At 43.1% G+C, this 12,459-nt stretch overlaps 1 protein-coding gene across 14 annotated transcripts in view; it reads left to right on the top strand.

Moving 5' to 3' along the window:
* Positions 1-12,459, top strand: part of wnk2 (WNK lysine deficient protein kinase 2) — a 41,832-nt gene that overhangs the window by 3,191 nt on the left and 26,182 nt on the right. For 5 of the 14 annotated variants that reach the window (XM_078946937.1, XM_078946938.1, XM_023954767.2 and 2 more), the window contains exons 2-13: positions 1,087-1,259; positions 2,803-3,023; positions 3,908-4,065; positions 4,772-4,860; positions 5,042-5,261; positions 6,070-6,331; positions 8,124-8,428; positions 8,560-9,444; positions 10,155-10,268; positions 10,467-10,499; positions 11,663-11,779; positions 11,977-12,396. In XM_078946937.1, coding sequence (XP_078803063.1) covers positions 1,087-1,259; positions 2,803-3,023; positions 3,908-4,065; positions 4,772-4,860; positions 5,042-5,261; positions 6,070-6,331; positions 8,124-8,428; positions 8,560-9,444; positions 10,155-10,268; positions 10,467-10,499; positions 11,663-11,779; positions 11,977-12,396 — 2,997 coding nt within the window. The remainder of the gene's footprint in view (positions 1-1,086; positions 1,260-2,802; positions 3,024-3,907; positions 4,066-4,771; positions 4,861-5,041; positions 5,262-6,069; positions 6,332-8,123; positions 8,429-8,559; positions 9,445-10,154; positions 10,269-10,466; positions 10,500-11,662; positions 11,780-11,976; positions 12,397-12,459) is intronic. The other 9 variants (XM_078946942.1, XM_078946940.1, XM_078946945.1 and 6 more) reach the window with 7 other exon arrangements.

The following is a 12,459-nucleotide window of genomic DNA, read 5'->3' as shown; positions in this document are numbered from 1 at the left end:
GTAACTTGGGATACATGAACAAATAGCTAAACACCTAAAAACATAATTTCCATTTTACTGCAACAGTTTAATATCATTAAGAGTCAACGTACCTTAAATTACACTCCAAATGACCCTCATCTACATAGGAGGCAAACATCTAACATCAAAGGAGTCCAACCGATTGGTCAAATGCATACATGGATTTATTTGATTTGTTAAATACTTCAAGCTGCAATACGATGGTTTTAGCACATTTAAGGTAACCATTTATTGCGATTTTCGCCAACTTTTGCGATATGGATATTGCACAGCTTGATATCGCGACAACGATAAATACAATGATAAATAAAGACAGTAGAAATCCTTTTCTTTTGAGTAGAAACAGTAAAACAGAGTGCACATGAAGGTAAGCTGCACCGTTCCAGACTATTATGAAGGTTGCTTAACAGAGACAGGATGTCATCAAATATGTATTAGCCTGTGTCTGAAGTATCTCATGTTAGTCAACAATCAATGCCTTAGTCATACATACGCTTTACTGTAGCTCACAGTAAAAAAGAAAATAAAAGAACTGACCTGCTGTGTTCTTTGACACACAGCAGAAAAGAAAAAAACCCTGGTTGTGACAGTTTTGCTGGATCCTTTTGGTTGTATCTTCTTTGCTGACTGCAGAGAAACAGCAATGTGGCGGTTGTTTGCCGTCACCTTTATTACGTCTTTTTTTACAACAGTCCTTCAGGGAAGCCACAGCCAAAACATTGAACTTGTATGTGCACATTTGCATGATTGTTCTCATGTTAGCTGGTTAATGCTGCTGAGCACGTGTGCGGTAATAAACAAATACCTGTTTTAGTGTGACTCTGGAAAGCAGAGAGTAAAGGGTCCAGAACCCCATGCTTTTCCCTCCTAAAATGCCAAAGCTGTGTTGACTCCAAACATGAGCCTCCAGCAAACTATCAGAACCCAGAAGGCCTGCTGTAGCTTTACTGATACACTTTTAAAAAGGAAAAACTTAAAAAATCACGATCAGCCTGTCACAACCTTTTCAAATATTGATGCTGTCTACTGGAAAAGCTAAAAAATGATCTGTTTTCTTTTTCTTAGGAACGAAAGCTGTCCAAAGTTGAGAGGCAGAGATTCAAGGAGGAGGCCGAAATGCTGAAGGCTCTGCAACACCCCAACATTGTTCGCTTTTATGACTTCTGGGAATCTCCTGTGAAAGGAAAGAAGTGCATTGTTCTGGTGACGGAGTTAATGACCTCAGGGACACTGAAAACGTGAGCATCAGCATTGACTTTTTCACAAAAATATCTATTATTATTGCATTTTATGAACCTAATCCACTTCTTTACTCATTCAAATGTAGAAACAATAGTAAGTTATCTTTTAATATTTATCCTATATGTATAATGCATATTTAGCGAATTGTACTTGGTTCTTCATGACAAAATATAACAAAAACAGTCAAAAAAATGTAGGGACAATGTAATGCTGCTTTTTATTTTAGAGTAAAAAGTAACTATACTTAAAGTCATTGCCAAGGAAGACATGCCTGAATGAACTGGAAGTATCATATTGGTTTTTATTTACTCTGTCCTTAAAGATTTACTCCAAAGAAAAGGAATATTTAGTGTTTTAGATTTTTTCTTGTGCCATTTTTCTGAGGATGATGGACATATGTAAAGAAAATTAAGCTCAGATTTGCATTTCTGAGTATTTCTTTATTCAATTGTGGCGAATCAGGATCAGATGAGACAATGCAAAGGATATAGTGGTTATGGGCAAACTACAATCGACGGGCCACAAGCTCCGTGCTCTGCTCCATTCTGATGCATCCACTTCCAGATTCATGTAAACTTTGTTTTCCTCCTCTAGATAGCTACATTATCTCACCATTTTATGTACACTGGTAGTGTTAAAGAAACTATATCATCCAAAATAAACTCTTTGATCTTTTCAGTGGATTATAATGTTAATTCCTTACAAAACACAACCCCAAAGGGATATTTTGATCCGTTAACACATTTCAGAGTATTCTCTAAAAACCTGCTCTCTGAGCACCAGCCCCTCCCAATCTACAAAACTGAGCGGGTTCTTACAAGCTGACATAGATAAATGAGGGACCGCCCCTTCCAGGAAGAGTCTGCGCTGTCAGCCCCGCCCACAGGCTAACACACACGCCCACTTTCTCCACAGAGCTAGCTGTGATCAGAAAAAACGCTTTCCTTTTATATCCACAACACGCACATCCATCTTTGCAAAAAGTTGGATGTTGTTTATTTTCTTGGGGGAAACCCAGACACGCTGCCGAGGCCGGCTATAGGCTGACGTCATGAAATGGGCGGCACCCAAAAGGAGAGAAAGGTGGAGCCTCAGAGATCGAGTCGTCTTACTTCTTGGCAGGAAAATGAGCTGCAAAAATAACTAAAATTTCATTAAAAAAAGTTCTCTAGTATGCCAAAGGTAATATATGATCACATATACTTAGGAAAAGCAGAATATAGACCTTTTTAGTTTAGTGGGAGGGGTTGTAAGCCAGCAGGAGAGCGCGTAACACAGATAGCTCAGTTATGGGTGACAGGAAGAGGGGACGGGCTTGCTCAGTGCCAACAGTCCTGCCTACAACTCAGAGGAGAATTTCTAACGCTCTGCAGAAACTACATCCTAGAAAATGATGAAGGTTTTGGATTTAGCCTAAAAACGGCATCATCCTAAAGTCCACTGCTTTGAAAAATGAACAAAGATGATCACAGTGGGACTTTAAAGAAACCTCTGCCGGATTGAGGACATTTCAAAAGGATTTTTTCTTTCTTCCTGCAGGTATCTGAAGCGGTTTAAGGTCATGAAGCCCAAAGTTCTCAGGAGCTGGTGCCGGCAGATTCTCAAAGGCCTCCACTTCCTCCACACCAGGACCCCTCCCATCATTCACCGAGACCTGAAGTGTGACAACATCTTCATCACTGGTCCTACGGGTTCTGTCAAAATTGGAGACCTGGGCCTGGCGACACTGAAGAGGGCCTCTTTTGCCAAAAGTGTCATTGGTTAGTGATCAGTTATACATTTGGAGTCTGGTGTGTGTTTCTTCCAAGTCAGAAACCACCAGGTGTGTGCACTGTCATGAATAATGTTGCTTGAATATTGATATGAGCAAAAAAAAAAACAACAACATTTTGGTCTCTTCGTGGATGTTACCATGCAAATCAAAAGCAGGCTCCAGGATGAAATATCTGGCCATTTCCTCTGGGAAAATGTGTTCCTTCTCTTCCAACACAGTGTTTTGCTAGATCCTGCAAAAATCTATTAAGGAGAATAAGACAATAGTTAATTGCTGTCTATGGGGCTGATGAGGGAAGCTGTTCCAGCAAACACATGAATGGGCCCCACACAGTTCATCAGTGGGCTAATGGGTTAACATTGGGGATGGGCTGAAAATAAGACTAAATTTGAGTCCTATGTGAATTCAGTAACATGTTATGAAAGAAGATGGGAGCCATAAGAGATATGATTGAGTAAATTAGCCACATGGCTTCATGGAATTATCCCAGCTGAGCTCCACTTCAGTCACAGAGTCAGACCCACTTTAAAGTCTCAGGTGGGGCTGCCAAGAAACCTGCAGATAAACCATTCCTGAAGCCCAATAGTCAGACTGGATAGAGCTCATATTGACATGCTGGCTGAGATTGAGGTTTTTCTTCATTTGAAATCTTACATTGTTTTGCATTGTTTTCTAAATTTAATTTTGTGCTTTTAACATGGGTTATGAATTTTCTTTAAACATGAGTCTAAAAACCTTTAATAATAATATAATAAAAACCTCAACTACCGGTAGTCTTTGTAAGGAGACTTCAACAATTGGGGAACAGACTTCCACACTCTGGACAGGTGACTGTAAAGTTCATTATTGCTTTCTGTTGCAATTTCTCAGGAACCCCAGAGTTCATGGCCCCAGAGATGTATGAGGAGCACTACGACGAGTCTGTGGATGTCTACGCCTTTGGGATGTGCATGTTAGAAATGGCCACCTCAGAATACCCCTACTCTGAGTGTCAAAACGCTGCTCAAATCTACCGCAAAGTTACCAGCGTAAGTTTGTTTTCGAAGCTGCTGAGAGCTTTTTTTTGATCGGATGTATTTAAAATTACCATTAGAAACTAAAATGAAAAACTTATGATAATTTTTGTTATTGCTTTATTATGCTAGCTAAATTTCTGTTTTTGGTCATTTACACATCATTTACACAGTGCCAAAACACAATAGGTAGGTAAAAATACAAAAAAATTACACAAATTAAGGTAAGATTGTGAATTTCACTGCTACATACTTAGTTACATTTATCTGTAATGCGAAGCACCACTGAGCTCTGTTTCTTAAGAACAAGGTGTTTTTCTGGTTGGTGTCTGCATGTCCTGCATGTACCAGTATGTATGTTTTGTCTAAAACATGTATGTTGGTGTTTTACCAGCCAGTGTGTACATGTGCTCAGTGATGCATTGTCTGGAGAACACTGGATTAATCTCAGTTTGCAGAATAGATTGAGGTTAGAGAACATGGATTTGATGCTAAATGCAACAGTAAAAACAGAAAAAAAAGAAAAATTGCAACATCAAAACACAAACCTCTTTGCACAAACTTCTCCATAACTCTCATTTTTAACATCATATTTAGGGGAAAATAGCTTTAAAAAATGATTGTTTCTTATTAGACTGCATACTTTTTTTTAACCTTTTTGGGGGGGCTTTTGTTGTTGACATGCTGTTGAGCTGAAAAAAAACCCGGCCTTGCGTTTCAGGGGGTGAAACCTGCCAGCTACAGTAAAGTCAGTGACCCAGAAATTAAGGAAATAATTGGGGAGTGCATCTGTCACAGGTGGGAGGAAAGGTAAGTGGAGCACGATCACTTTTGAGGCATTATTTATGCTGACCCTCATATCAGCCAGTTTTTTGTTTGGTTTCACTCCATCCGTGTTAAGCCAACGCCAGCAGTGACCTGTCATCCTTCTGTGTGTCGTACATCAGACGTGTTCACTGCAGTGTAGCTGCTCTTTATGTGTTTCCTGCAGATACTCCATCAAGGACCTCCTAAATCATGCCTACTTTGCAGAGGACACTGGTGTCAGAGTGGAGCTAAACGAAGAAGATGATGGAAAAAAATCCACTATTGCTCTAAAGCTGTGGGTGGAAGATCCTAAAAAGCTGAAGGGGAAATACAAAGAAACCGGAGCCATTGAGTTTACCTTTGACTTGGTGAATGAAGTGCCAGAAGTAGTTGCACAAGAAATGGTAAAAACAAAGCTTTATAGTTTATAATTCTGTTTTTTTTTACACTTTAATGAGTCTGGATGGGTAAAGGTATGAGATTGGGTCAGCAAACTCTTGACCATTGGTATTTTATAAGCCTTCTGCATGTGCTATCCCTGTATTTGCTGTGGGCAGGTTGGATGTCACGGCTCTTTTTGTCCACTGAGCTGTAACCACTGAATACACATTTGTTCTGCGAGTAGCTGTTGAAATGAGTGACTGTCGTGAGTCATCAATATTACTTAACCAGCTCATTTATTAGATCAAATCAGTCAAAAGTACTGTATTAATGATCTACTTCAATCTTAGGATTTTTACTTTCATGCCTTTTAAGAAAATTAAAATGGCTTCATAAGCATTCATATGAAATAAGGTTAAAAATGGGATGATCTTTAAAATGACAAGTATAATTTGACATGTAGAGCCTCTCATCATTCTCCACCATCACCTCTAACCTTCTTGAGTCTGAGCTCACGGCCTTGAACAACCGTGGAGTTATCCTTCCTTTAAAGACCGATTTGAGTGTTTCTGTTTGGTCAAATGTTTGTGAAAGTTAGTCAAGCGTTTGCAACAAACTGCCTATAATGACAAGCTTAAGACATTAACTGTGTTGATTGTATTGAAACCAGAGCATCCAGTTAGTTGATCTTTGCTCTACTGCACAGTCTGATCCAAAAGGGAAAAAAAACAGTTCTTAGTCGTGCAGGAAGACTTTTGACTTGAACGAGGTATTGACTTCCTTCCTGGATTTATTTGAACTGCAGCAACACAATGTTTGTCTGTCTTGTAGATTGAATCGGGATTTTTCCTTGAGTGTGACGTGAAGATTGTTGGGAAGTCCATCAAAGACAGAGTAGCTCTAATCAAATGGAGGAGGGCACGAACCGCTTCAACAAATGGCAACAGCGAGGCAGCTGCAAAGAAGAAGATTCAACCAAGTCTACTGCAGGTGCCCGGCACCATCTTACCCCCGGGGGTCACGTCAACCAATGCAGAGTATGAGGACCAAGAGAGTTTGACCTGCACTGTGCCTGTCGTCGTATCTGCCTCATGTAAGGAAGTTAAAAAAATAACTGAGAGATGTTTTACAATGGTCACATTTTGAGCCTTAGGTTTCTCTTTCACTATAGTTCCAATGACTTGGTACAGAGAGTGAGAAATGCTGATAAATTTCCCACTTTCGTGTGAACGGGTTTCCTTTCTGGCCCTCCTAGGAGCAAATCAAAGACTCGGGTGAAGCAACTGTCCATAAAAACCCTGCTGTTCCAACGGCCGTTCACTGAGGGGCGCTATTGTCAAAAGCAAACTCTGCTTTGAAAGACAAGAGAAGAAATTACAGAAGCGATTCCTCTGACCGTTTTTTATGAAGCAATGGCATTATTAAGGGCTTGCACCTTTAAGCACCTTTGCACTTACGCCTAAAACATTCAGTAATTTGTAATTTGTTTTACTCATAATACATGGCATCCTTTTCCACCTTTGGTCATCTGGATAGTAGGTGGTGTAGTCACATTGATGTTAAAAGCACCAGAGTTCATCTGCAAGTGAGCAGAGACTCACACTTGCGAAAGCCTTTGTCACAGTCTGCAGGCGAAAAATGAGCACAAAATGCCAAAGTTGTAGAACGCTCGGTGAGCCTGTTGAGTGAAAATGTTCATGCACATCTATAGGCATGATGCGGGCGACAGGTCATAGCGAACAGTTATACAACATGTAAGGGTAATAAAGGGTGAAGTTTGTGAGATTGCACGTCGTATAGATTTTTCCTTTTTTGTAACCACCATCAAATCCTGTGCACTGCACAGGAAGCCCATGAGTGGCGTAAAAGTTGTAAGTGCTCGCCCCTTCGGTGCAGCCTGACTGTTAGAATTTAGGTGATTGGATAATCAGAGCCTCGTTCGTGTAGGCATCCTACGGGCATCACATGGGCACTTACGTATGACATGCACACCCTGTGTGCGCAGCATTTGCTCACAGTCAGTAAGGCGCCATTGCTCGCACCTTACTAATGACTAGGATGTTGTATAAAGACACTCTACAATAGCATCCCTCAAACTTGACAAGTGCGAGGAACCTAGATTTGCTTTACGCACGCTGCACAATAAACTTTCTACACGCAAGACAATCATACGTTCCGTTTCCATGACGTCCTTTTAAGGTGTTCGCACAGGAACTGCCACCTACACACACCTCCAATTAAGATGCTGTGACCCTCCACGGGCCTGGACAACCCAAAAACCTGCAGCACCCCTTCGGGTCAACCCTCTGCACTGGTGTGTGTGACTATCACCTAAATGAACAGGACATTTCCTGAAACCGTAAATTGGTGCGCATCAAACCTTTTTGCGTGGTGTAAATATCCGCTAACTGAAAGCATATTCAAACTGCTGACCACTCCATGGTCTTCAGAATGAATGGTCAGCTGACTAAAGGGGAAGTAAACAAAAGATACAGTGCCAGTAGTAAAAAAACAGTCTACTACTAAATTTCCAAGAAATGTAAGTTGAAACCAAATAGGAAAATGTGTCAATGGTCAACAAGACTTGTTTGCTTATTGTTGCTGGTTGTTTTGGGTAATGCACCCTAAAGCAGGCAGGCTTTTTGACTGTGAGTTGTCTCAAGGTGTGCTAGTCCATTCTCAAAAGTGCAGTGTGAAAATATTATACGATTCATTGTTTGAAAGCGCTCTGAAACTGTCAAAAGAGGCATGCGGTCTTAGTGACACCAGTTTTAAAAAATAATTTTGTTTTATCATTTCTGTTAGAGAAACTTGTCTCTAGCTGTCCTTTTTTTCCTCAGAAGATTTATTTGTGAATGACAGTGTTTGTTCCCCAATTGTTCAAGCTGAAAGCGGGATGACCTCTACCATGCAATTGGAGGATCCCAACAATCATCAGAATGGGTCCTACCAGTCGCCTCCAGAACCTCTTTGTGGGGCTCAGATGGTCTGCAGTCCTGCACAGACTGACCCTCTGCAACACCAGGGGCCCTACCAGCAGCTCACAGCACAGGCAACACAGGACAGCTACACGCAACCATCAACCCAGTTGCACCCAGGAGCTTACCAGCAGACCATGGGTCAGCTGCCTCCTGGTGCCTTTTTACAACCATCAACACAACTTCAGCAGGGGCCTTATCAGTGTCAGTCAGTGAGTACATGCTTCCCTTTAGCTTCCAGAACGTCATTTCTCTTCAAGGCATGTCTTTGAACTGTTATGCAGGGTTTTTGTGCCACTAATTTCTTTCTTTGTGCTTTTTTTTTGGATTGACATTCAACCAGCGTCACTATAGCACCCCCTTTATAAGCTACGAGAACCTCCTCATCACAAAGTGTCATAGGCGTGGCAGCACCTCCTTGGTTGAGACGTTACAGTGTAGGACGTGTTCCCTCACTAAGACAGTAAATCAGACTCCTTGCCTCCGCCCTTTACAGGATCTCACTTCTTCAGGCAGCACAGAGAGTAGAGGGCATGCGACAAATTACCTAAACTCCAATGATGCCCAAAATCCTTCATTATCTCCTTTCGTCCCCCTGCATCAACAATCCCCTGATGACTCAGCAAGTCATTCTGATTCACTCCACCCTCCCCTGAATTTTCAATCGCCCTCAATGCAGCGTCTGCATGTCCAGCACAGTCCACAGCCCCACCGCCACCACTGCAAAGCTTGCATGTCTCTCCTTCTCAAGGACAGGAGAAAGGGAGGAGGGTCACTGGGACACACTTTCCCCACTTCCACCCAAATTTCTCCAAGCTCTCCGACATCGCCTCGTCTTTCAAGGTCTCCTTCTGCCAATCTAACGCCCCTTTTACTCTCACATTCTGCCCAAAAACCAGGCAGTCAGGCCACTGCGGTGACTTCACCTCCACGTCTTTCGCCCCCCTCCCAAGTTGCCTTTCCTCCAAATCTGTTTGAAGACGGAGATCTCGGCCTCCTCAACTACTGCCTCCGTCACATTGTCAGTCGCAGAACCAGTTCTCCTACCCTCTCTGACAGAGGGAGTCTTAATCCTCAAATGCACAGTCATGGAGGGAGAACTAAATGCTCAGTGGCTGAGCATACTGATGAGGGCCTGAGCCTGGAAACTCCCTTCAGCTGCACCCCAAATCTGAACAGGAAGCTCCTGTTATCTCCTCTTTACAGCCAAGACAGGCCAGATCCACTGGTATGTTAGACAAGGAAGCTTCCTGTTGGCTAATTGCAGCATAACACCAGTCATCCCTAATGACAACCAGTGCCTGCTTCTGCATTGTCCTTAGTACTAGACAACCTTGTGGTGCAATGTACATTTTAAAAAGCAATAAAGCAAATAGGTGAAACTAGATTTAGTTTTGCAACTGTACCTCATGAATCCCACCCTGCAAATCCTGTTTATGAACAAGATATCTTGATTTGTGGGCTGCACGGTGGCGCAGTGGTTAGCGCTCTTGCCTCACAGCAAGAAGGCCTCCGGTTCAAGTCCCGGCTGGGGGATGTGAAAAACTACATCGACAGGGGGCCTTTCTGTGTGGAGTTTGCATGTTCTCCCCGTGCATGCGTGGGTTCTCTCCAGGGTCTCCGGCTTCCTCCCACCGTCCAAAAACATGCTTCATAGGTTAATTGGCAACTCTAAATTGTCCCTAGGTGTGAGTGTGAGAGTGAATGGATGTGTGATTGAGGATATTCTACCCTGCGACAGACTGGCAACCTGTCCAGGTTGTCCCCTGCCTTCGCCCACAAGTGGCCGGGATAGGCTCCAGCAGCCCTGTGACCCCAAAAGGGAAAAAGCGGTTAAGAAAATGAATGAATGAATATCTTGATTTGTTGGAACACAATCACAGTAAATCCAAGAAGTTGCATTTAATGAACTGGTGTTGCCCTTGTGCTTTTTTCCAGATGGTTTCAGCCCCAGCCCCTCCCGCTCACCAGAGCAGACCGACAGCACAGAGCTTCCCAGCTGCCGCGCCCGCTACGCAGATGCAGCTCGCCGTCCAGCCCGGCCAGGAGCAGGTGCTGCAAGCCGGAGATGCTTACAACATTCACAGAAAAATGAAGAATTAGAAAAAGAAAATTCGCTTTTTTTTTGTTTGACAGTGTTAGAGAAACGGCTAAAAAACAAAATGCAACTGCAACTATATATCTGCCTACATAAGTGCATGAGAATGTTCATTCTGGCATTTGTTTCCCATATCTCTTTACCTGTTTTAGTCCCATCTCCAGCCAGCTCCTGCTTCATCACAGGTAGATTCTTACTCTACAGTCACATAACAACGATCTTATGCCTTAGTCACAACTGCCCCTACAGGTGCGACAGGAAAGGTGTGGACAAAAAGTGGGCAATTCTGTATGGGGCACCTAGGTGACTCACATGAAATTGAACTCAGAAACTACACTTAACACGTAAGGATCAAATAGGTGAAATGCAGGCATGTTGTACAGATTTTTCATCTTTTCAGACAACCATAAACCCTGCGCAGTGTGCAAGGAGTCCCTTAGTGCTGTTAAAGTGGTGTCTGCTTGTTGCGTGGGCCTTGTGCCCGGTCTAATTGTTAGTGGAGCTCGTTATTAAAATAATCCTGCATTTTGTGGTAAAAGTGTCAGATTTGGCGAATATATTAGAATGTAGTGTGTATTGGCATCCTACAGACGTCCTTTGGGCATTTACGCATCAGAGGTACACTCCGTGTCTGTGGCACTTCCTCGTGGTCAGTAAGGAGCCAGGGCACGCATCTCACAAATGGCTTATTCCTTGTGCTATCTTGTGGGGTCCAGATGACCCCACCCTTACATTGACGTGTTCTCCCTACCATGACAAAGGTGGATAAAGGTGGAAAGATTTCATGTAATCCATGGACACCAGTGAAGATCACAAATCATTGAAGAGAAAAGGTTCAGCACACTGTCTAGTGGGGTCCAGATGACCCCACTCCCAACATTAACGTTGCCTTGGAGGCCTTGGAGGCATGTTAATGTTGGGAGTGGGTCATCTGGACCCCACAAGATAGCACAAGGGTTAAAGAGCACCTTAGGACGGCATCATCCTTATATCAAAATTGCATGTTACATACATTATCCTTAAATACTTAGCACACACAATTATGACACGTTCCGTTTTCATGACGTCCCTTAAGGTAGCCACCTGAGCATCAGAAGAACTGCAGAATATACTGTGCTCACCTTAAGATGCAGCCACTGCTCTCCTCTGCGGCACCTCCACGGGCCCGGATAATCCAAAAACCCCCGTACGGGTACATGTGACTAAGGCATAAACTGCATCTGTTTATCGTCAAAGACGTTTAGCTCTTACCATGTTAAAATCTGCTTTTAAATTATTGTTTTTTTCAAAGTGGAACATCCTTACTAACAAAAAAAAGAAAATACAAACGTTCAATTTCCCTCCATAGCTGTTATCTGCTGAGGAGCCAGTATCAACTCTGAGTCCTCCTGATACATCCACCAGTTTTCCACAGTCTGTCTCCAGTGGTCCTCGCCCACTCCTGCCTCTGCAGATCAACACACAGGTGTGTTGTTGTAGCAGTGAAACAAAAATACATCTAAAAAAAGAGTGGTTTTTGAAAACGATGAGGTGACAGCCTCCCCTAACATGTTGATGAGCGTCACATTGCAGGGTTTGGTACAACGGGCCTGTGTGAATGTCATCTCTATCGACTGGCTGACTTTGTTCGTTTTATTTCATTTTTCCCCTTTTCCTTCCCAGTTTACTTCACCATATCCTCTTTTTCAAACTGAGGCTCACATGGCCTCTCCCTTCTCCCCAGCCTCTTTGCCATCTGCCTATAGAACCACCAACCATCCTGTGTGTAGCTCCTACTACACACCTTCACACCAACTTCCATCCCTTCCCCTGACCCCTTACGCTGCCCTCCCATCTGTGCCTTCTTCTCTTGGCACTCCTCAGACTCCTCTGTCTACTCCACAATACATGGCATTCCCTGGTCCACTTCATGCCATGGCCAGGTCCTCTGCTGTGCCTCATCAGCAGCGTGACCTTCCTACACCTCAACAAAACCTCGGTAGCTTCTATACCCCCCATTCCACCTTACCTCTCTCTCAGGTGCAAACCACCCCATTCCCTGCCCCCATCCCTGAGCAGGAACTGGCTGACCAGCCTGTCCAGGTGAATATTTGACTCAGATTTCCCTGTATTGGTTCGGTCTTGAGAGATCTATAAAACTAAGGT

Source organism: Oryzias latipes, chromosome 5 (assembly GCF_053564925.1).
Source record: "Oryzias latipes strain Hd-rR chromosome 5, Olatipes_Hd-rR_3.1".
Classification (NCBI taxonomy): domain Eukaryota; kingdom Metazoa; phylum Chordata; class Actinopteri; order Beloniformes; family Adrianichthyidae; genus Oryzias; species Oryzias latipes.
The sequence above is the reverse complement of the archived record's forward strand: the minus strand, read 5'-3'. Positions and strand labels throughout refer to the sequence as shown.